Consider the following 22398-nt stretch of genomic DNA (forward strand, 5'->3'; position numbering starts at 1 on the left):
GTTCTCTGATCATGTCCTCTGTTCTCTGATGATGTCCTCTGTTCTCTGATGATGTCCTCTGTTCTCTGATGATGTCCTCTGATGATGTCCTCTGTTCTCTGATGATGTCCTCTGTTCTCTGATGATGTCCTCTGTTCTCTGATGATGTCCTCTGTTCTCTGATGATGTCCTCTGTTCTCTGATGATGTCCTCTGTTCTCTGATGATGTCCTCTGTTCTCTGATGATGTCCTCTGTTCTCTGATGATGTCCTCTGTTCTCTGATGATGTCCTCTGATGATGTCCTCTGTTCTCTGATGATGTCCTCTGTTCTCTGATGTTCTCTCCGATGATGTCCTCTGTTCTCTGATGATGTCCTCTGTTCTCTGATGATGTCCTCTGTTCTCTGATGATGTCCTCTGTTCTCTGATGATGTCCTCTGTTCTCTGATGATGTCCTCTGTTCTCTGATGATGTCCTGTTCTGTTCTCTGATGATGTCCTCTGATTGTCCTCTGTTCTCTGATGATGTCCTCTGTTCTCTGATGATGTCCTCTGTTCTCTGATGATGTCCTCTGTTCTCCGATGATGTCCTCTGTTCTCTGATGATGTCCTCTGTTCTCTGATGATGTCCTCTGTTCTCTGATGATGTCCTCTGTTCTCTGATGATGTCCTCTGTTCTCCGATGATGTCCTCTGTTCTCTGATGATGTCCTCTGTTCTCCGATGATGTCCTCTGTTCTCTGATGATGTCCTCTGTTCTCTGATCATGTCCTCTGTTCTCTGATGATGTCCTCTGTTCTCTGATGATGTCCTCTGTTCTCTGATGATGTCCTCTGATGATGTCCTCTGTTCTCTGATGATGTCCTCTGTTCTCTGATGATGTCCTCTGTTCTCTGATGATGTCCTCTGTTCTCTGATGATGTCCTCTGTTCTCTGATGATGTCCTCTGTTCTCTGATGATGTCCTCTGTTCTCTGATGATGTCCTCTGTTCTCTCTCTGATGATGTTCCTGATGTCCTCTGTTCTCTGATGATGTCCTCTGTTCTCTGATGATGTCCTCTGTTCTCTGATGATGTCCTCTGTTCTCTGATGATGTCCTCTGTTCTCTGATGATGTCCTCTGTTCTCTGATGATGTCCTCTGTTCTCTGATGATGTCCTCTGATTCTGTTCTGATCCTCTGTTCTCTCTGTTCTCTCTGTTCTCTGATGATGTCCTCTGTTCTCTGATGATGTCCTCTGTTCTCTGATGATGTCCTCTGTTCTCCGATGATGTCCTCTGTTCTCTGATGATGTCCTCTGTTCTCTGATGATGTCCTCTGTTCTCTGATGATGTCCTCTGTTCTCTGATGATGTCCTCTGTTCTCTGATGATGTCCTCTGTTCTCTGATGATGTCCTCTGTTCTCTGATGATGTCCTCTGTGATTCTCTCTGATGATGTCCTCTGTTCTCCGATGATGTCCTCTGTTCTCCGATGATGTCCTCTGTTCTCTGATGATGTCCTCTGTTCTCTGATGATGTCCTCTGTTCTCTGATGATGTCCTCTGTTCTCCGATGATGTCCTCTGTTCTCTGATGATGTCCTCTGTTCTCTGATGATGTCCTCTGTTCTCTGATGATGTCCTCTGTTCTCTGATGATGTCCTCTCTGTTCTCCGATGATGTCCTCTGTTCTCTGATGATGTCCTCTGTTCTCCGATGATGTCCTCTGTTCTCTGATGATGTCCTCTGTTCTCTGATGATGTCCTCTGTTCTCTGATGATGTCCTCTGTTCTCTGATGATGTCCTCTGTTCTCTGATGATGTCCTCTGTTCTCTGTTGTCTCTGTTCTCTGATGTCCTCTGTTCTCTGATGATGTCCTCTGTTCTCTGATGATGTCCTCTGTTCTCTGATGATGTCCTCTGTTCTCTGATGATGTCCTCTGTTCTCCGATGATGTCCTCTGTTCTCTGATGATGTCCTCTGTTCTCTGATGATGTCCTCTGTTCTCCGATGATGTCCTCTGTTCTCTGATGATGTCCTCTGTTCTCTGATGATGTCCTCTGTTCTCTGATGATGTCCTCTGTTCTCTGATGATGTCCTCTGTTCTCTGATGATGTCCTCTGTTCTCTGATGATGTCCTCTGTTCTCTGATGATGTCCTCTGTTCTCTGATGATGTCCTCTGTTCTCTGATGATGTCCTCTGTTCTCTGATGATGTCCTCTGTTCTCTGATGTCCTCTGTTCTCTGATGATGTCCTCTGTTCTCCGATGATGTCCTCTGTTCTCTGATGATGTCCTCTGTTCTCTGATGATGTCCTCTGTTCTCTGATGATGTCCTCTGTTCTCTGATGATGTCCTCTGTTCTCTGATGATGTCCTCTGTTCTCTGATGATGTCCTCTGTTCTCTGATGATGTCCTCTGTTCTCTGATGATGTCCTCTGTTCTCTGATGATGTCCTCTGTTCTCTGATGATGTCCTCTGTTCTCTGATGATGTCCTCTGTTCTCTGATGATGTCCTCTGTTCTCTGATGATGTCCTCTGTTCTCTGATGATGTCCTCTGTTCTCTGATGATGTCCTCTGTTCTCTGATGATGTCCTCTGTTCTCTGATGATGTCCTCTGTTCTCTGATGATGTCCTCTGTTCTCTGATGATGTCCTCTGTTCTCTGATGATGTCTCTGTTCTCTGATGATGTCCTCTGTTCTCCGATGATGTCCTCTGTTCTCTGATGATGTCCTCTGTTCTCTGATGATGTCTGTTCTCTGTTCTCTGATGATGTCCTCTGTTCTCTGATGATGTCCTCTGTTCTCTGATGATGTCCTCTGATTCTCTGTTCGATGATGTCCTCTGTTCTCTGATGATGTCCTCTGTTCTCTGATGATGTCCTCTGTTCTCTGATGATGTCCTCTGTTCTCTGATGATGTCCTCTGTTCTCTGATGATGATGATGTCCTCTGTTCTCTGATGATGTCCTCTGTTCTCTGATGATTCTCTGTTCTCTGGTGATGTCCTCTGTTCTCTGATGATGTCCTCTGTTCTCTGATGATGTCTGATGATGTCCTCTGTTCTCTGATGATGTCCTCTGTTCTCTGATGATGTCCTCTGTTCTCTGATGATGTCCTCTGTTCTCTGATGATGTCCTCTGTTCTCTGATGATGTCCTCTGTTCTCTGATGATGTCCTCTGTTCTCTGATGATGTCCTCTGTTCTCTGATGATGTCCTCTGTTCTCTGATCATGTCCTCTGTTCTCTGATGATGTCCTCTGTTCTCTGATGATGTCCTCTGTTCTCTGATGATGTCCTCTGTTCTCTGATGATGTCCTCTGTTCTCTGATGATGTCCTCTGTTCTCTGATGATGTCCTCTGTTCTCTGATGATGTCCTCTGTTCTCTGATGATGTCCTCTGTTCTCTGATGATGTCCTCTGTTCTCTGATGATGTCCTCTGTTCTCTGATGATGTCCTCTGTTCTCTGATGATGTCCTCTGTTCTCTGATGATGTCCTCTGTTCTCTGATGATGTCCTCTGTTCTCTGATGATGTCCTCTGTTCTCTGATGATGTCCTCTGATGATGTCCTCTGTTCTCTGATGATGTCCTCTGTTCTCTGATGATGTCCTCTGTTCTCTGATGATGTCCTCTGTTCTCTGATGATGTCCTCTGTTCTCTGATGATGTCCTCTGTTCTCTGATGATGTCCTCTGTTCTCTGATGATGTCCTCTGTTCTCTGATGATGTCCTCTGATGATGTCCTCTGTTCTCTGATGATGTCCTCTGTTCTCTGATGATGTCCTCTGTTCTCTGATGATGTCCTCTGTTCTCTGATGATGTCCTCTGTTCTCTGATGATGTCCTCTGTTCTCTGATGATGTCCTCTGTTCTCTGATGATGTCCTCTGTTCTCTGATGATGTCCTCTGTTCTCTGATGATGTCCTCTGTTCTCTGATGATGTCCTCTGTTCTCTGATGATGTCCTCTGTTCTCTGATGATGTCCTCTGTTCTCTGATGATGTCCTCTGTTCTCTGATGATGTCCTCTGTTCTCTGATGATGTCCTCTGTTCTCTGTTCTCTGATGATGTCCTCTGTTCTCTGATGATGTCCTCTGTTCTCTGATGATGTCCTCTGTTCTCTGATGATGTCCTCTGTTCTCTGATGATGTCCTCTGTTCTCCGATGATGTCCTCCTCTGTTCTCTGATGATGTCTCTGATGATGTCCTCTGTTCTCTGATGATGTCCTCTGTTCTGATGATGTCTCTGTTCTCTGATGATGTCCTCTGTTCTCTGATGATGTCCTCTGTTCTCTGATGATGTCCTCTGTTCTCCGATGATGTCCTCTGTTCTCTGATGATGTCCTCTGATGATGTCCTCTGTTCTCTGATGATGTCCTCTGTTCTCTGATGATGTCCTCTGTTCTCTGATGATGTCCTCTGTTCTCTGATGATGTCCTCTGTTCTCTGATGATGTCCTCTGTTCTCTGATGATGTCCTCTGTTCTCTGATGATGTGATGATGTCCTCTGTTCTCTGATGATGTCCTCTGTTCTCTGATGATGTCCTCTGTTCTCTGATGATGTCCTCTGTTCTCTGATGATGTCCTCTGTTCTCTGATGATGTCCTCTGTTCTCTGATGATGTCCTCTGTTCTCTGATGATGTCCTCTGTTCTCTGATGATGTCCTCTGTTCTCTGATGATGTCCTCTGTTCTCTGATGATGTCCTCTGTTCTCTGATGATGTCCTCTGTTCTCTGATGATGTCCTCTGTTCTCCTGATGATGTCCTCTGTTCTCTGATGATGTCCTCTGTTCTCTGATGATGTCCTCTGTTCTCTGATGATGTCCTCTGTTCTCTGATGATGTCCTCTGTTCTCTGATGATGTCCTCTGTTCTCTGATGATGTCCTCTGTTCTCTGATGATGTCCTCTCTGTTCTCTGTTCTCTGATGATGTCCTCTGTTCTCTGATGATGTCCTCTGTTCTCTGATGATGTCCTCTGTTCTCTGATGATGTCCTCTGTTCTCTGATGATGTCCTCTGTTCTCTGATGATGTCCTCTGTTCTCTGATGATGTCCTCTGTTCTCTGATGATGTCCTCTGTTCTCTGATGATGATGATGTCCTCTGTTCTCTGATGATGTCCTCTGTTCTCTGATGATGTCCTCTGTTCTCTGATGATGTCCTCTGTTCTCTGATGATGTCCTCTGTTCTCTGATCATGTCCTCTGTTCTCTGATGATGTCCTCTGTTCTCTGATGATGTCCTCTGTTCTCTGATGATGTCCTCTGTTCTCTGATGATGTCCTCTGTTCTCTGATGATGTCCTCTGTTCTCTGATGATGTCCTCTGTTCTCTGATGATGTCCTCTGTTCTCTGATGATGTCCTCTGTTCTCTGATGATGTCCTCTGATGATGTCCTCTGTTCTCTGATGATGTCCTCTGTTCTCTGATGATGTCCTCTGTTCTCTGATGATGTCCTCTGTTCTCTGATGATGTCCTCTGTTCTCTGATGATGTCCTCTGTTCTCTGATGATGTCCTCTGTTCTCTGATGATGTCCTCTGTTCTCCGATGATGTCCTCTGTTCTCTGATGATGTCCTCTGTTCTCTCTGTTCTCCAGTTGATGATGTCCTCTGTTCTCCGATGATGTCCTCTGTTCTCTGATGATGTCCTCTGTTCTCTGATGATGTCCTCTGTTCTCTGATGATGTCCTCTGTTCTCTGATGATGTCCTCTGTTCTCTGATGATGTCCTCTGTTCTCCGATGATGTCCTCTGTTCTCTGATGATGTCCTCTGTTCTCTGATGATGTCCTCTGTTCTCCGATGATGTCCTCTGTTCTCTGATGATGATGTCCTCTGTTCTCTGATGATGTCCTCTGTTCTCTGATGATGTCCTCTGTTCTCTGATGATGTCCTCTGTTCTCTGATGATGTCCTCTGTTCTCTGATGATGTCCTCTGTTCTCCGATGATGTCCTCTGTTCTCTGATGATGTCCTCTGTTCTCTGATGATGTCCTCTGTTCTCTGATGATGTCCTCTGTTCTCTGATGATGTCCTCTGTTCTCTGATGATGTCCTCTGTTCTCTGATGATGTCCTCTGTTCTCTGATGATGTCCTCTGTTCTCTGATGATGTCCTCTGTTCTCTGATCATGTCCTCTGTTCTCTGATGATGTCCTCTGTTCTCTGATGATGTCCTCTGTTCTCTGATGATGTCCTCTGTTCTCTGATGATGATCCTCTGTTCTCTGATGATGTCCTCTGTTCTCTGATGATGTCCTCTGTTCTCTGATGATGTCCTCTGTGATGTCCTCTCTCTGATGATGTCCTCTGTTGTCTCTGTTCTCCGATGATGTCCTCTGTTCTCTGATGATGTCCTCTGTTCTCTGATGATGTCCTCTGTTCTCTGATGATGTCCTCTGATGATGTCCTCTGTTCTCTGATGATGTCCTCTGTTCTCCGATGATGTCCTCTGTTCTCTGATGATGTCCTGATGATGTCTGTTCTCTGATGATGTCCTCTGTTCTCTGATGATGTCCTCTGTTCTCTGATGATGTCCTCTGTTCTCTGATGATGTCCTCTGTTCTCTGATGATGTCCTCTGTTCTCTGATGTCCTCTGTTCTCTGATGATGTCCTCTGTTCTCTGATGATGTCCTCTGTTCTCCCGATGATGTCCTCTGTTCTCTGATGATGTCCTCTGTTCTCTGATGATGTCCTCTGTTCTCTGATGATGTCCTCTGTTCTCTGATGATGTCCTCTGTTCTCTGATGATGTCCTCTGTTCTCTGATGATGTCCTCTGTTCTCTGATGATGTCCTCTGTTCTCTGATGATGTCCTCTGTTCTCTGATGATGTCCTCTGTTCTCTGATGATGTCCTCTGTTCTCCGATGATGTCCTCTGTTCTCTGATGATGTCCTCTGTTCTCTGATGATCTGTTCTCTGATGATGTCCTCTGTTCTCTGATCATGTCCTCTGTTCTCTGATGATGTCCTCTGTTCTCTGATGATGTCCTCTGTTCTCTGATGATGTCCTCTGTTCTCTGATGATGTCCTCTGTTCTCTGATGATGTCCTCTGTTCTCTGATGATGTCCTCTGTTCTCTGATGATGTCCTCTGTTCTCTGATGATGTCCTCTGTTCTCTGATGATGTCCTCTGTTCTCTGATGATGTCCTCTGTTCTCTGATGATGTCCTCTGTTCTCTGATGATGTCCTCTGTTCTCTGATGATGTCCTCTGTTCTCTGATGATGTCCTCTGTTCTGATGATGTCCTCTGTTCTCTGATGATGTCCCTCTGTTCTCTGATGATGTCCTCTGTTCTCTGATGATGTCCTCTGTTCTCTGATGATGTCCTCTGTTCTCCGATGATGTCCTCTGTTCTCTGATGATGTCCTCTGTTCTCTGATGATGTCCTCTCTGTTCTCTGATGATGTCCTCTGTTCTCTGATGATGTCCTCTGTTCTCTGATGATATCCTCTGTTCTCTGATGATGTCCTCTGTTCTCTGATGATGTCCTCTGTTCTCTGATGATGTCCTCTGTTCTCCGATGATGTCCTCTGTTCTCTGATGATCCTCTGTTCTCTGATGATGTCCTCTGTTCTCTGATGATGTCCTCTGTTCTCTGATGATGTCCTCTGTTCTCTGATGATGTCCTCTGTTCTCTGATGATGTCCTCTGTTCTCTGATGATGTCCTCTGTTCTCTGATGTCCTCTGTTCTCTGATGATGTCCTCTGTTCTCTGATGATGTCCTCTGTTCTCTGATGATGTCCTCTGTTCTCTGATGATGTCCTCTGTTCTCTGATGATGTCCTCTGTTCTCTGATGATGTCCTCTGTTCTCTGATGATGTCCTCTGTTCTCTGATGATGTCCTCTGTTCTCTGATGATGTCCTCTGTTCTCTGATGATGTCCTCTGTTCTCTGATGATGTCCTCTGTTCTCCGATGATGTCCTCTGTTCTCTGATGATGTCCTCTGTTCTCTGATGATGTCCTCTGTTCTCTGATGATGTCCTCTGTTCTCTGATGATGTCCTCTGTTCTCTGATGATGTCCTCTGTTCTCTGATGATGTCCTCTGTTCTCTGATGATGTCCTCTGTTCTCTGATGATGTCCTCTGTTCTCTGATGATGTCCTCTGTTCTCTGATGATGTCCTCTGTTCTCTGATGATGTCCTCTGTTCTCTGATGATGTCCTCTGTTCTCTGATGATGTCCTCTGTTCTCTGATGATGTCCTCTGTTCTCTGATGATGTCCTGATCATGTCCTCTGTTCTCTGATGATGTCCTCTGTTCTCTGATGATGTCCTCTGTTCTCTGATGATGTCCTCTGTTCTCTGATGATGTCCTCTGTTCTCTGATGATGTCCTCTGTTCTCCGATGATGTCCTCTGTTCTCTGATGATGTCCTCTGTTCTCTGATGATGTCCTCTGTTCTCTGATGATGTCCTCTGTTCTCTGATGATGTCCTCTGTTCTCTGATGATGTCCTCTGTTCTCTGATGATGTCCTCTGTTCTCTGATGATGTCCTCTGTTCTCTGATGATGTCCTCTGTTCTCTGATGATGTCCTCTGTTCTCTGATGATGTCCTCTGTTCTCTGATGATGTCCTCTGTTCTCTGATGATGTCCTCTGTTCTCTGATGATGTCCTCTGATGATGTCCTCTGTTCTCTGATGATGTCCTCTGTTCTCTGATGATGTCCTCTGTTCTCTGATGATGTCCTCTGTTCTCTGATGATGTCCTCTGTTCTCTGATCATGTCCTCTGTTCTCTGATGATGTCCTCTGTTCTCTGATGATGTCCTCTGTTCTCTGATGATGTCCTCTGTTCTCCGATGATGTCCTCTGTTCTCTGATGATGTCCTCTGTTCTCCGATGATGTCCTCTGTTCTCTGATGATGTCCTCTGTTCTCTGATGATGTCCTCTGATGATGTCCTCTGATGATGTCCTCTGTTCTCTGATGATGTCCTCTGTTCTCTGATGATGTCCTCTGATGATGTCCTCTGTTCTCTGATGATGTCCTCTGTTCTCTGATGATGTCCTCTGTTCTCTGATGATGTCCTCTGTTCTCCGATGATGTCCTCTGTTCTCTGATGATGTCCTCTGTTCTCTGATGATGTCCTCTGTTCTCTGATGATGTCCTCTGTTCTCTGATGATGTCCTCTGTTCTCTGATGATGTCCTCTGTTCTCTGATGATGTCCTCTGTTCTCTGATGATGTCCTCTGTTCTCTGATGATGTCCTCTGTTCTCTGATGATGTCCTCTGTTCTCTGATGATGTCCTCTGTTCTCTGATGATGTCCTCTGTTCTCTGATGATGTCCTCTGTTCTCTGATGATGTCCTCTGTTCTCTGATGATGTCCTCTGTTCTCTGATGATGTCCTCTGTTCTCTGATGATGTCCTCTGTTCTCTGATGATGTCCTCTGTTCTCCGATGATGTCCTCTGTTCTCTGATGATGTCCTCTGTTCTCTGATGATGTCCTCTGTTCTCTGATGATGTCCTCTGTTCTCTGATGATGTCCTCTGTTCTCTGATGATGTCCTCTGTTCTCTGATGATGTCTGTTCTCTGATGTTCCTCTGATGATGTCCTCTGTTCTCTGATGATGTCCTCTGTTCTCTGATGATGTCCTCTGTTCTCTGATGATGTCCTCTGTTCTCTGATGATGTCCTCTGTTCTCTGATGATGTCCTCTGTTCTCTGATGATGTCCTCTGTTCTCCGATGATGTCCTCTGTTCTCTGATGATGTCCTCTGTTCTCTGATGATGTCCTCTGTTCTCTGATGATGTCCTCTGTTCTCTGATGATGATGTCATGTCCTCTGTTCTCTGATGATGTCCTCTGTTCTCCGATGATGTCCTCTGTTCTCTGATGATGTCCTCTGTTCTCTGATGATGTCCTCTGTTCTCTGATGATGTCCTCTGTTCTCTGATGATGTCCTCTGTTCTCTGATGATGTCCTCTGTTCTCTGATGATGTCCTCTGTTCTCTGATGATGTCCTCTGTTCTCTGATGATGTCCTCTGTTCTCTGATGATGTCCTCTGTTCTCTGATGATGTCCTCTGTTCTCTGATGATGTCCTCTGTTCTCTGATGATGTCCTCTGTTCTCTGATGATGTCCTCTGTTCTCTGATGATGTCCTCTGTTCTCTGATGATGTCCTCTGTTCTCTGATGATGTCCTCTGTTCTCCGATGATGTCCTCTGTTCTCTGATGATGTCCTCTGTTCTCTGATGATGTCCTCTGTTCTCTGATGATGTCCTCTGTTCTCTGATGATGTCCTCTGTTCTCTGATGATGTCCTCTGTTCTCTGATGATGTCCTCTGTTCTCTGATGATGTCCTCTGTTCTCTGATGATGTCCTCTGTTCTCTGATGATGTCCTCTGTTCTCTGATGATGTCCTCTGTTCTCTGTTCTCCGATGATGTCCTCTGTTCTCTGATGATGTCCTCTGTTCTCTGATGATGTCTGATGATGTCTCTGTTCTCTGATGATGTCCTCTGTTCTCTGATGATGTCCTCTGTTCTCTGATGATGTCCTCTGTTCTCTGATGATGTCCTCTGTTCTCTGATGATGTCCTCTGTTCTCTGATGATGTCCTCTGTTCTCTGATGATGTCCTCTGTTCTCTGATGATGTCCTCTGTTCTCTGATGATGTCCTCTGTTCTCCGATGATGTCCTCTGTTCTCTGATGATGTCCTCTGTTCTCTGATGATGTCCTCTGTTCTCTGATGATGTCCTCTGTTCTCTGATGTCCTCTGTTCTCTGATGATGTCCTCTGTTCTCTGATGATGTCCTCTGTTCTCTGATGATGTCTGTTCTCTGATGATGTCCTCTGTTCTCTGATGATGTCCTCTGTTCTCTGATGATGTCCTCTGTTCTCTGATGATGTCCTCTGTTCTCTGATGATGTCCTCTGTTCTCTGATGATGTCCTCTGTTCTCTGATGATGTCCTCTGTTCTCTGATGATGTCCTCTGTTCTCCTGATGATGTCCTCTGTTCTCTGATGATGTCCTCTGTTCTCTGATGTTCTCTGTTCTCTGATGATGTCCTCTGTTCTCTGATGATGTCCTCTGTTCTCCGATGATGTCCTCTGTTCTCCTGATGATGTCCTCTGTTCTCTGATGATGTCCTCTGTTCTCTGATGATGTCCTCTGTTCTCTGATGATGTCCTCTGTTCTCTGTTCTCTGATGTCCTCTGTTCTCTGATGATGTCCTCTGTTCTCTGATGATGTCCTCTGTTCTCTGATGATGTTCTCTGTTCTCTGATGATGTCTGTTCTCTGATGATGTCCTGATCTGTCCTCTGTTCTCCGATGATGTCCTCTGTTCTCTGATGATGTCCTCTGTTCTCTGATGATGTCCTCTGTTCTCTGATGATGTCCTCTGTTCTCTGATGATGTCCTCTGTTCTCTGATGATGTCCTCTGTTCTCTGATGATGTCCTCTGTTCTCTGATGATGTCCTCTGTTCTCTGATGATGTCCTCTGTTCTCTGATGTCCTCTGTTCTCTGATGATGTCCTCTGTTCTCTGATGATGTCCTCTGTTCTCTGATGATGTCCTCTGTTCTCTGATGATGTCCTCTGTTCTCTGATGATGTCCTCTGTTCTCTGATGATGTCCTCTGTTCTCTGATGATGTCCTCTGTTCTCCGATGATGTCCTCTGTTCTCTGATGATGTCCTCTGTTCTCTGATGATGTCCTCTGTTCTCTGATGATGTCCTCTGTTCTCTGATGATGTCCTCTGTTCTCTGATCATGTCCTCTGTTCTCTGATGATGTCCTCTGTTCTCTGATGATGTCCTCTGTTCTCTGATGATGTCCTCTGTTCTCTGATGATGTCCTCTGTTCTCTGATGATGTCCTCTGTTCTCTGATGATGTCCTCTGTTCTCTGATGATGTCCTCTGTTCTCTGATGATGTCCTCTGTTCTCTGATGATGTCCTCTGTTCTCTGATGATGTCCTCTGTTCTCTGATGATGTCCTCTGTTCTCTGATGATGTCCTCTGTTCTCTGATGATGTCCTCTGTTCTCTGATGATGTCCTCTGTTCTCTGATGATGTCCTCTGTTCTCTGATGATGTCCTCTGTTCTCTGATGATGTCCTCTGTTCTCTGAATGATGTCCTCTGTTCTCTGATGATGTCCTCTGTTCTCTGATGATGTCCTTCTGTGATGTCCTCTGTTCTCTGATGATGTCCTCTGTTCTCTGATGATGTCCTCTGTTCTCTGATGATGTCCTCTGTTCTCTGATGATGTCCTCTGTTCTCTGATGATGTCCTCTGTTCTCTGATGATGTCCTCTGTTCTCTGATGATGTCCTCTGTTCTCTGATGATGTCCTCTGTTCTCTGATGATGTCCTCTGTTCTCTGATGATGTCCTCTGTTCTCTGATGATGTCCTCTGTTCTCTGATGATGTCCTCTGATGATGTCCTCTGTTCTCTGATGATGTCCTCTGTTCTCTGTCCTCTGTTCTCTGATGATGTCCTCTGTTCTCTGATGATGTCCTCTGTTCTCTGATGTTCTCTGATGATGTCCTCTGTTCTCTGATGATGTCCTCTGTTCTCTGATGATGTCCTCTGTTCTCTGATGATGTCCTCTGTTCTCTGATGATGTCCTCTGTTCTCTGATGATGTCCTCTGTTCTCTGATGATGTCCTCTGTTCTCTGATGATGTCCTCTGTTCTCCGATGATGTCCTCTGTTCTCTGATGATGTCCTCTGTTCTCTGATGATGTCCTCTGTTCTCTGATGATGTCCTCTGTTCTCTGATGATGTCCTCTGTTCTCTGATGATGTCCTCTGTTCTCTGATGATGTCCTCTGTTCTCTGATGATGTCCTCTGTTCTCTGATGATGTCCTCTGTTCTCTGATGATGTCCTCTGTTCTCTGATGATGTCCTCTGTTCTCCGATGATGTCCTCTGTTCTCTGATGATGTCCTCTGTTCTCTGATGATGTTCTCTGATGATGTCCTCTGTTCTCTGATCATGTCCTCTGTTCTCTGATGATGTCCTCTGTTCTCTGATGATGTCCTCTGTTCTCCGATGATGTCCTCTGTTCTCTGATGATGTCCTCTGTTCTCTGATGATGTCCTCTGTTCTCTGATGATGTCCTCTGTTCTCCGATGATGTCCTCTGTTCTCTGATGATGTCCTCTGTTCTCCGATGATGTCCTCTGTTCTCTGATGATGTCCTCTGTTCTCTGATGATGTCCTCTGTTCTCTGATGATGTCCTCTGTTCTCTGATGATGTCCTCTGTTCTCTGATGATGTCCTCTGTTCTCTGATGATGTCCTCTGTTCTCTGATGATGTCCTCTGTTCTCTGATGATGTCCTCTGTTCTCTGATGATGTCCTCTGTTCTCTGATGATGTCCTCTGTTCTCTGATGATGTCCTCTGTTCTCCGATGATGTCCTCTGTTCTCTGATGATGTCCTCTGTTCTCTGATCATGTCCTCTGTTCTCTGATGATGTCCTCTGTTCTCTGATGATGTCCTCTGTTCTCTGATGATGTCCTCTGTTCTCTGATGATGTCCTCTGTTCTCTGATGATGTCCTCTGATGATGTCCTCTGTTCTCTGATGATGTCCTCTGTTCTCTGATGATGTCCTCTGTTCTCTGATGATGTCCTCTGATGATGTCCTCTGTTCTCTGATGATGTCCTCTGTTCTCTGATCATGTCCTCTGTTCTCTGATGATGTCCTCTGTTCTCCGATGATGTCCTCTGTTCTCTGATGATGTCCTCTGTTCTCCGATGATGTCCTCTGTTCTCTGATGATGTCCTCTGTTCTCTGATGATGTCCTCTGTTCTCTGATGATGTCCTCTGTTCTGATGTCCTCTGTTCTCTGATGATGTCCTCTGTTCTCTGATGATGTCCTCTGTTCTCTGATGATGTCCTCTGTTCTCTGATGATGATGTCCTCTGTTCTCTGATGATGTCCTCTGTTCTCTGATGATGTCCTCTGTTCTCCTGTTCTCTGATGATGTCCTCTGTTCTCTGATGATGTCCTCTGTTCTCTGATGATGTCCTCTGTTCTCTGATGATGTCCTCTGTTCTCTGATGATGTCCTCTGTTCTCTGATGATGTCCTCTGTTCTCTGATGATGTCCTCTGTTCTCTGATGATGTCCTCTGTTCTCTGATGATGTCCTCTGTTCTCTGATGATGTCCTCTGTTCTCTGTTCTCTGTTCTCTGATGATGTCCTCTGTTCTCTGATGATGTCCTCTGTTCTCTGATGATGTCCTCTGTTCTCCGATGATGTCCTCTGTTCTCTGATGATGTCCTCTGTTCTCTGATGATGTCCTCTGTTCTCTGATGATGTCCTCTGTTCTCTGATGATGTCCTCTGTTCTCTGATGATGTCCTCTGTTCTCTGATGATGTCCTCTGTTCTCTGATGATGTCCTCTGTTCTCTGATGATGTCCTCTGTTCTCTGATGATGTCCTCTGTTCTCTGATGATGTCCTCTGTTCTCTGATGATGTCCTCTGTTCTCTGATGATGTCCTCTGTTCTCTGATGATGTCCTCTGTTCTCTGATGATGTCCTCTGTTCTCTGATGATGTCCTCTGTTCTCTGATGATGTCCTCTGTTCTCTGATGATGTCCTCTGTTCTCTGATGATGTCCTCTGTTCTCTGATGATGTCCTCTGTTCTCTGATGATGTCCTCTGTTCTCTGATGATGTCCTCTGTTCTCTGATGATGTCCTCTGTTCTCTGATGATGTCCTCTGTTGATGTCCTCTGTTCTCTGATGATGTCCTCTGTTCTCTGATGATGTCCTCTGTTCTCTGATGATGTCCTCTGTTCTCTGTTCTCTGATGATGTCCTCTGTTCTCTGATGATCCTCTGTTCTCTGATGATGTCCTCTGTTCTCTGATGATGTCCTCTGTTCTCTGATGATGTCCTCTGTTCTCTGATGATGTCCTCTGTTCTCCGATGATGTCCTCTGTTCTCTGATGATGTCCTCTGTTCTCTGATGATGTCCTCTGTTCTCTGATGATGTCCTCTGTACTCTGATGATGTCCTCTGTTCTCCGATGATGTCCTCTGTTCTCTGATGATGTCCTCTGTTCTCTGATGATGTCCTCTGTTCTCCGATGATGTCCTCTGTTCTCTGATGATGTCCTCTGTTCTCTAATGATGTCCTCTGTTCTCTGATGATGTCCTCTGTTCTCTGATGATGTCCTCTGTTCTCTGATGATGTCCTCTGTTCTCTGATGATGTCCTCTGTTCTCTGATGATGTCCTCTGTTCTCTGATGATGTCCTCTGTTCTCTGATGATGTCCTCTGTTCTCTGATGATGTCCTCTGTTCTCTGATGATGTCCTCTGTTCTCTGATGATGTCCTCTGTTCTCTGATGATGTCCTCTGTTCTCTGATGATGTCCTCTGTTCTCTGATGATGTCCTCTGTTCTCTGATGATGTCCTCTGTTCTCTGATGATGTCCTCTGTTCTCTGATGATGTCCTCTGTTCTCTGATGATGATGTCCTCTGTTCTCTGATGATGTCCTCTGTTCTCTGATGATGTCCTCTCTGATGATGTCCTCTGTTCTCTGATGATGTCCTCTGTTCTCTGATGATGTCCTCTGTTCTCTGATGATGTCCTCTGTTCTCTGATGATGTCCTCTGTTCTCTGATGATGTCCTCTGTTCTCTGATGATGTCCTCTGTTCTCTGATGATGTCCTCTGTTCTCTGATGATGTCCTCTGTTCTCTGATGATGTCCTCTGTTCTCTGATGTGTCCTCTGTTCTCTGATGATGTCCTGTTCTGTGATGTCCTCTGTTCTCTGATGATGTCCTCTGTTCTCTGATGATGTCCTCTGTTCTCTGATGATGTCCTCTGTTCTCTGATGATGTCCTCTGTTCTCTGATGATGTCCTCTGTTCTCTGATGATGTCCTCTGTTCTCTGATGATGTCCTCTGTTCTCTGATGATGTCCTCTGTTCTCTGATGATGTCCTCTGTTCTCTGATGATGTCCTCTGTTCTCTGATGATGTCCTCTGTTCTCTGATGATGTCCTCTGTTCTCTGATGATGTCCTCTGTTCTCTGATGATGTCCTCTGTTCTCTGATGATGTCCTCTGTTCTCTGATGATGTCCTCTGTTCTCTGATGATGTCCTCTGTTCTCTGATGATGTCCTCTGTTCTCTGATGATGTCCTCTGTTCTCTGATGATGTCCTCTGTTCTCTGATGATGTCCTCTGTTCTCTGATGATGTCCTCTGTTCTCTGATGATGTCCTCTGTTCTCTGATGATGTCCTCTGTTCTCTGATGATGTCCTCTGTTCTCTGATGATGTCCTCTGTTCTCTGATGATGTCCTCTGTTCTCTGATGATGTCCTGTTCTCTGTTCTCTGTTCTCTGATGATGTCCTCTGTTCTCTGATGATGTCCTCTGTTCTCTGATGATGTCCTCTGTTCTCTGATGATGTCCTCTGTTCTCTGATGATGTCCTCTGTTCTCCGATGATGTCCTCTGTTCTCTGATGATGTCCTCTGTTCTCTGATGATGTCCTCTGTTCTCTGATGATGTCCTCTGTTCTCTGATGATGTCCTCTGTTCTCTGATGATGTCCTCTGTTCTCTGCCTTCTGTTTTAACTGATGTATCCTCTCTGTGCTCTCTCTGATGATGTCCTCTGTTCTCTGATGATGTCCTCTGTTCTCTGATGATGTCCTCTGTTCTCTGATGATGTCCTCTGTTCTCTCTGTCCTGCTCTTCATGATGTCCTCTGTTCTCTGATGATGTCCTCTGTTCTCACATGATGTCCTCTGTTCTCTGATGATGTCCTCTGTTCTCTGATGATGTCCTCTGTTCTTAATGATGTCCTCTGTTCTCTGTGATGTCCTCTGTCTGTATCCTCTGTGCTCTCTCTGATGTCCTCTGCTTTAACTGATGATGTCCTCTGTTCTCTGTCCTGCCTTCACATGCTTTAACCTCTGTTCTCTGATGTGTCCTCTGTTCTGCTGATAGCTTTATGTCTGTATCCTCTGTTCTCTGTCCTGCCTTCACATGCTTTAACTGTCTGTATCCTCTGTTCTCTGTCCTGCTTTAACTGTCTGTATCCTCTGTTCTCTCTCTCTGTCCTGATGTCCTCTGTTCTCTGATGATGTCCTCTGTTCTCTCTGTATCCTCTGTGCTGTCCTGTCCTGCCTTCTCATGCTTTAACTGATGTATCCTCTGTTCTCTCTGATCCTGCCTTCACATAGCTTTAACTGTCTGTATCCTCTGTGCTCTCTGTGATGCCTTCACATAGCTTTAACTGTCTGTATCCTCTCTGATGATGTCCTGCTGTTAGCTTTAACTGATGTATCCTCTGTGCTCTGATGATGTCCTGCCTTCACATAGCTTTAACTGTCTGTATCCTCTGTGCTCTCTCTGTCCTGCCTTCACATAGCTTTAACTGTCTGTATCCTCTGTTCTCTGATGTCCTGCCTCTCACATAGCTTTAACTGTCTGATGATCCTCTGTGCCTCTGTTCTCTGTCCTGCCTTCTCATAGCTTTAACTGTCTCTGTGATCCTCTGTGCTCTCTCTGTCCTCTGTTCTCTGATCACATAGCTTTAACTGTCTCTAACCTCTGTTCTCTCTCTGTCCTGCCTTCACATAGCTTTAACTGTCTCCGTGATCCTCTGTTCTCTGATGATGTCCTCTGTCTCTGCCTTGTTCACAAAGCTTTAACTGTCTGTATCCTCTGCTCTCTCTGTCCTGCCTTCTCATAGCTTTAACCTCTGTCTCTGTATCCTCTGTGCTCTGTCCTGCTCTGTCCTGCCTTCACATAGCTTTAACTGTCTGTATCCTCTGTGCTCTCTCTGTCCTGCCTTCACATAGCTTTAACTGTCTGTATCCTCTGTGCTCTCTCTGTCCTGCCTTCACATAGCTTTAACTGTCTGTATCCTCTGTGCTCTCTCTGTCCTGCCTTCACATAGCTTTAACTGTCTGTATGTATTTGTATCTTCAGGCAGTCCTCACCGGTATCTCTTCCAGGTCCTTCTGAAGAGTATGAGCCATGGACAGTTAGAGTGAAGAAGGAAGTGAAGGAGCTGGTGTTTTGAGGGTACTATTTAAAGAGGATGCCAGTTGAGGACTTGTGAGGCATCTGTTTCTCAAACTAGACACTCTAATGTACTTGTCCTCTCAGTTCTACCTTGGCAGGAACTAATGTGAATCCATAATAAATACAAATACAAATGTTGAAATCCCGGTTTCCTTCCTCTCCGGCAACTGAGTTAGGAAGGACGCCTGTATCTTTGTCGTGACTGGGTGTATTGATACAGCATCTAAAGTGTAATTAATAACTTCACAATGCTCAAATAGGTGCCCTTCTTTGCGAGGCATTGGAAAACCTTCCTGGTCTTTGTGGTTGAATTTATTGCACAATCTTACAGATAATTGTGTGGGGTACAGCGATGAGGTAGTCATTCAAAAATGATGTTAAACACCTGCAACTTATTATGTGACTTGTTCGTACAACGTATTTAGGCTTGCCATAACCAAGGGGTTGAAAACTTATTGACTCAAGACATTAAATTCCACTTAAACATTATGGGTTATGGGTTATTGTGTGTGAGGAGATATACCTTTCTCAGACAGGGCAGTAGGTCTGGAGTGAGTGGATTTATTTGTCTCAGACAGGGCAGTAGGTCTGGAGTGAGGAGATGTACCTTTCTCAGATAGGGCAGTAGGTCTGGAGTGAGGAGATTTACATTTCTCAGACAGGGCAGTAGGTCTGGAGTGAGGTGATTTACCTTTCTGAGACAGGGTAGTAGGTCTGGTGTGAGGAGATTTATTTGTCTCAGACAGGGCAGTAGGTCTGGAGTGAGGTGATTTACCTGTCTCAGACAGGGTAGTAGGTCTGGTGTGAGGAGATTTACCTGTCTCAGACAGGGCAGTAGGTCTGGAGTGAGGAGATTTACATTTCTCAGACAGGGCAGTAGGTCTGGAGTGAGGTGATTTACCTTTCTGAGACAGGGTAGTAGGTCTGGTGTGAGGAGATTTACCTGTCTCAGACAGGGCAGTAGGTCTGGTGTGAGGAGATTTACATTTCTCAGACAGGGCAGTAGGTATGGAGTGAGGTGATTTACCTGTCTCAGACAGGGTAGTAGGTCTGGTGTGAGGAGATTTACCTGTCTCAGACAGGGCAGTAGGTCTGGAGTGAGGAGATTTACCTTTCTCAGACAGGGCAGTGGGTTTGGTGTGAGGAGATTTACCTTTCTCAGACAGGGTAGTAGGTCTGGGCCTCTCCTTCCTACTCTGTGTTTGGTTAGGGTTAGGGCTGAGCCCCTCCTCTTCACAGCAGGTGAGCAGGACATGACCACAGGGGTTCCCCAGGTATTGGTGGGCATCACACCCTCTACCTTCAGAATGTAGAGCCAGACCCAGCACACAACAACTGCAGCACACCTGGAGAGGACACACAGACACACACACACACACCTGTCACAGTGGTCCATTCACTTCCTTCTCATCCTCCCTTCTCCTCCCTCCCTCTACCCTCTCCTCCCTTTTCATTCCTCTCCTCCGCTCTCATCTCCACCCCTCTCCCACCACCCTTCCTCTCTTCTCCCTTCCTCCCCTCAGCCTCCTCTTTCCTCCCCTCTCATTCATCTCCTCTCCTCTCCCTCTCCTGCCCTCTCATTCCTCTCCTTCCCTCATCTCTCCTCTCCTCCCTCTCCTAACCTCTCCTCCACACTCATCCCTCACACCCCCTCTCATCTCTCTCTCTGCCCCTGCCATCTCTCTCTGCTCCTGCCATCTCTCTCTGCCCCTGTCATCTCTCTCTGCCCCTGTCATCTCTCTCTGCCCCTGTCATCTCTCTCTGCCCCTGCCATCTCTCCCTGCCCCTGTCATCTCTCCCTGTCATCTCTCCCTGCCCCTGTCATCTCTCTCTGCCCCTGCCATCTCTCCCTGCCCCTGTCATCTCTCCCTGTCATCTCTCCCTGCCCCTGTCATCTCTCTCTGCCCCTGTCATCTCTCTCTGCCCCTGTCATCTCTCTCTGCCCCTGTCATCTCTCTCTGCCCCTGTCATCTCTCTCTGCCCCTGTCATCTCTCTCTGCCCCTGCCATCTCTCCCTGCCCCTGTCATCTCTCTCTGCCCCTGTCACCTCTCTCTGCCCCTGCCATCTCTCCCTGCCCCTGTCATCTCTCCCTGTCATCTCTCCCTGCCCCTGCCATCTCTCCCTGCCCCTGTCATCTCTCTCTGCCCCTGCCATCTCTCCCTGCCCCTGTCATCTCTCCCTGCCCCTGTCATCTCTCTCTGCCCCTGCCATCTCTCCCTGCCCCTGTCATCTCTCCCTGTCATCTCTCCCTGCCCCTGCCATCTCTCTCTGCTCCTGCCATCTCTCTCTGCCCCTGCCATCTCTCTCTGCCCCTGCCATCTCTCTCTGCCCCTGCCATCTCTCTCTGCCCCTGTCATCTCTCTCTGCTCCTGTCATCTCTCTCTGCTCCTGTCATCTCTCTCTGCCCCTGCCATCTCTCCCTGCCCCTGTCATAATAAAATACTAAACCTGTCTGTTCAGGTCTCTGTTTATAGAGCAGTATCAGCCAAGATATAAACCTGTCTGTTCAGGTCTCTGTTTATAGAGCAGTATCAGCCAAGATATAAACCTGTCTGTTCAGGTCTCTGTTTATAGAGCAGTATCAGCCAAGATATAAACCTGTCTGTTCAGGTCTCTGTTTATAGAGCCGTATCAGCCAAGATATAAACCTGTCTGTTCAGGTCTCTGTTTATAGAGCAGTATCAGCCAAGATATAAACCTGTCTGTTCAGGTCTCTGTTTATAGAGCAGTATCAGCCAAGATATAAACCTGTCTGTTCAGGTCTCTGTTTATAGAGCAGTATCAGCCAAGATATAAACCTGTCTGTTCAGGTCTCTGTTTATAGAGCCGTATCAGCCAAGATATAAACCTGTCTGTTCAGGTCTCTGTTTATAGAGCAGTATCAGCCAAGATATAAACCTGTCTGTTCAGGTCTCTGTTTATAGAGCCGTATCAGCCAAGATATAAACCTGTCTGTTCAGGTCTCTGTTTATAGAGCAGTATCAGCCAAGATATAAACCTGTCTGTTCAGGTCTCTGTTTATAGAGCAGTATCAGCCAAGATATAAACCTGTCTGTTCAGGTCTCTGTTTATAGAGCAGTATCAGCCAAGATATAAACCTGTCTGTTCATGTCTCTGTTTATAGAGCAGTTTCAGCCAAGATATAAACCTGTCTGTTCAGGTCTCTGTTTATAGAGCAGTATCAGCCAAGATATAAACCTGTCTGTTCAGGTCTCTGTTTATAGAGCCGTATCAGCCAAGATATAAACCTGTCTGTTCAGGTCTCTGTTTATAGAGCCGTATCAGCCAAGATATAAACCTGTCTGTTCAGGTCTCTGTTTATAGAGCAGTATCAGCCAAGATATAAACCTGTCTGTTCATGTCTCTGTTTATAGAGCAGTTTCAGCCAAGATATAAACCTGTCTGTTCAGGTCTCTGTTTATAGAGCAGTATCAGCCAAGATATAAACCTGTCTGTTCAGGTCTCTGTTTATAGAGCAGTATCAGCCAAGATATAAACCTGTCTGTTCAGGTCTCTGTTTATAGAGCAGTATCAGCCAAGATATAAACCTGTCTGTTCAGGTCTCTGTTTATAGAGCAGTTTCAGCCAAGATATAAACCTGTCTGTTCAGGTCTCTGTTTATAGAGCAGTTTCAGCCAAGATATAAACCTGTCTGTTCAGGTCTCTGTTTATAGAGCCGTATCAGCCAAGATATAAACCTGTCTGTTCAGGTCTCTGTTTATAGAGCAGTATCAGCCAAGATATAAACCTGTCTGTTCAGGTCTCTGTTTATAGAGCAGTATCAGCCAAGATATAAACCTGTCTGTTCAGGTCTCTGTTTATAGAGCAGTATCAGCCAAGATATAAACCTGTCTGTTCAGGTCTCTGTTTATAGAGCAGTATCAGCCAAGATATAAACATGTCTGTTCAGGTCTCTGTTTATAGAGCCGTATCAGCCAAGATATAAACCTGTCTGTTCAGGTCTCTGTTTATAGAGCCGTATCAGCCAAGATATAAACATGTCTGTTCAGGTCTCTGTTTATAGAGCCGTATCAGCCAAGATTCTGTTGGAAAGTATTCAGACCCCTTGACTTTTTCCCGGTCTTGTTACGTTACAGCGTTATCATAAAATTGATTAAATTGTTTTTTCCCTCGTCAATCTACACACAAAACCACATAATGACAAAAAAAATACAGATTTGTAGAAGTTTTTGAAAATGTATTACAAAAAAAAAAAATGGAGATATGACATTTACATAAGTATTCAGACCCTTTACCCAGTACTTTGTTGATGCACCTTTGGCTGTGATTACAGCCTTGAGTCTTCTTGGGTGTGATGCTACAAGCTTGGCACACCTGTATTTTGGGAGTTTCTCCCATTCTTCCTCTGCAGATCCTCTCCAGCTCTGTCAGGATGGATGGGGAGCGTCACTGCACAGCTATTTTCAGGTCTCTACAGAGATGTTCGATCGGATCCAA

The 22398-nt window shown here is 45.6% G+C and overlaps 1 protein-coding gene across 3 annotated transcripts in view; it reads right to left on the minus strand.

The window, feature by feature from the left end:
• Nucleotides 1-22398, minus strand: part of LOC118382591 (fibulin-2-like) — a 318974-nt gene that overhangs the window by 217344 nt on the left and 79232 nt on the right. For all 3 annotated transcript variants that reach the window (XR_008075151.1, XM_052474537.1, XM_052474538.1), the window contains exon 6: nucleotides 19093-19285. Coding sequence is in view for 2 of the 3 variants with exons in the window: in XM_052474537.1 (XP_052330497.1) it covers nucleotides 19093-19285 (193 nt within the window). In the remaining variant the exon portion in view is untranslated. The remainder of the gene's footprint in view (nucleotides 1-19092; nucleotides 19286-22398) is intronic.

Source organism: Oncorhynchus keta, chromosome 21 (assembly GCF_023373465.1).
Source record: "Oncorhynchus keta strain PuntledgeMale-10-30-2019 chromosome 21, Oket_V2, whole genome shotgun sequence".
Classification (NCBI taxonomy): Eukaryota; Metazoa; Chordata; class Actinopteri; order Salmoniformes; family Salmonidae; genus Oncorhynchus; species Oncorhynchus keta.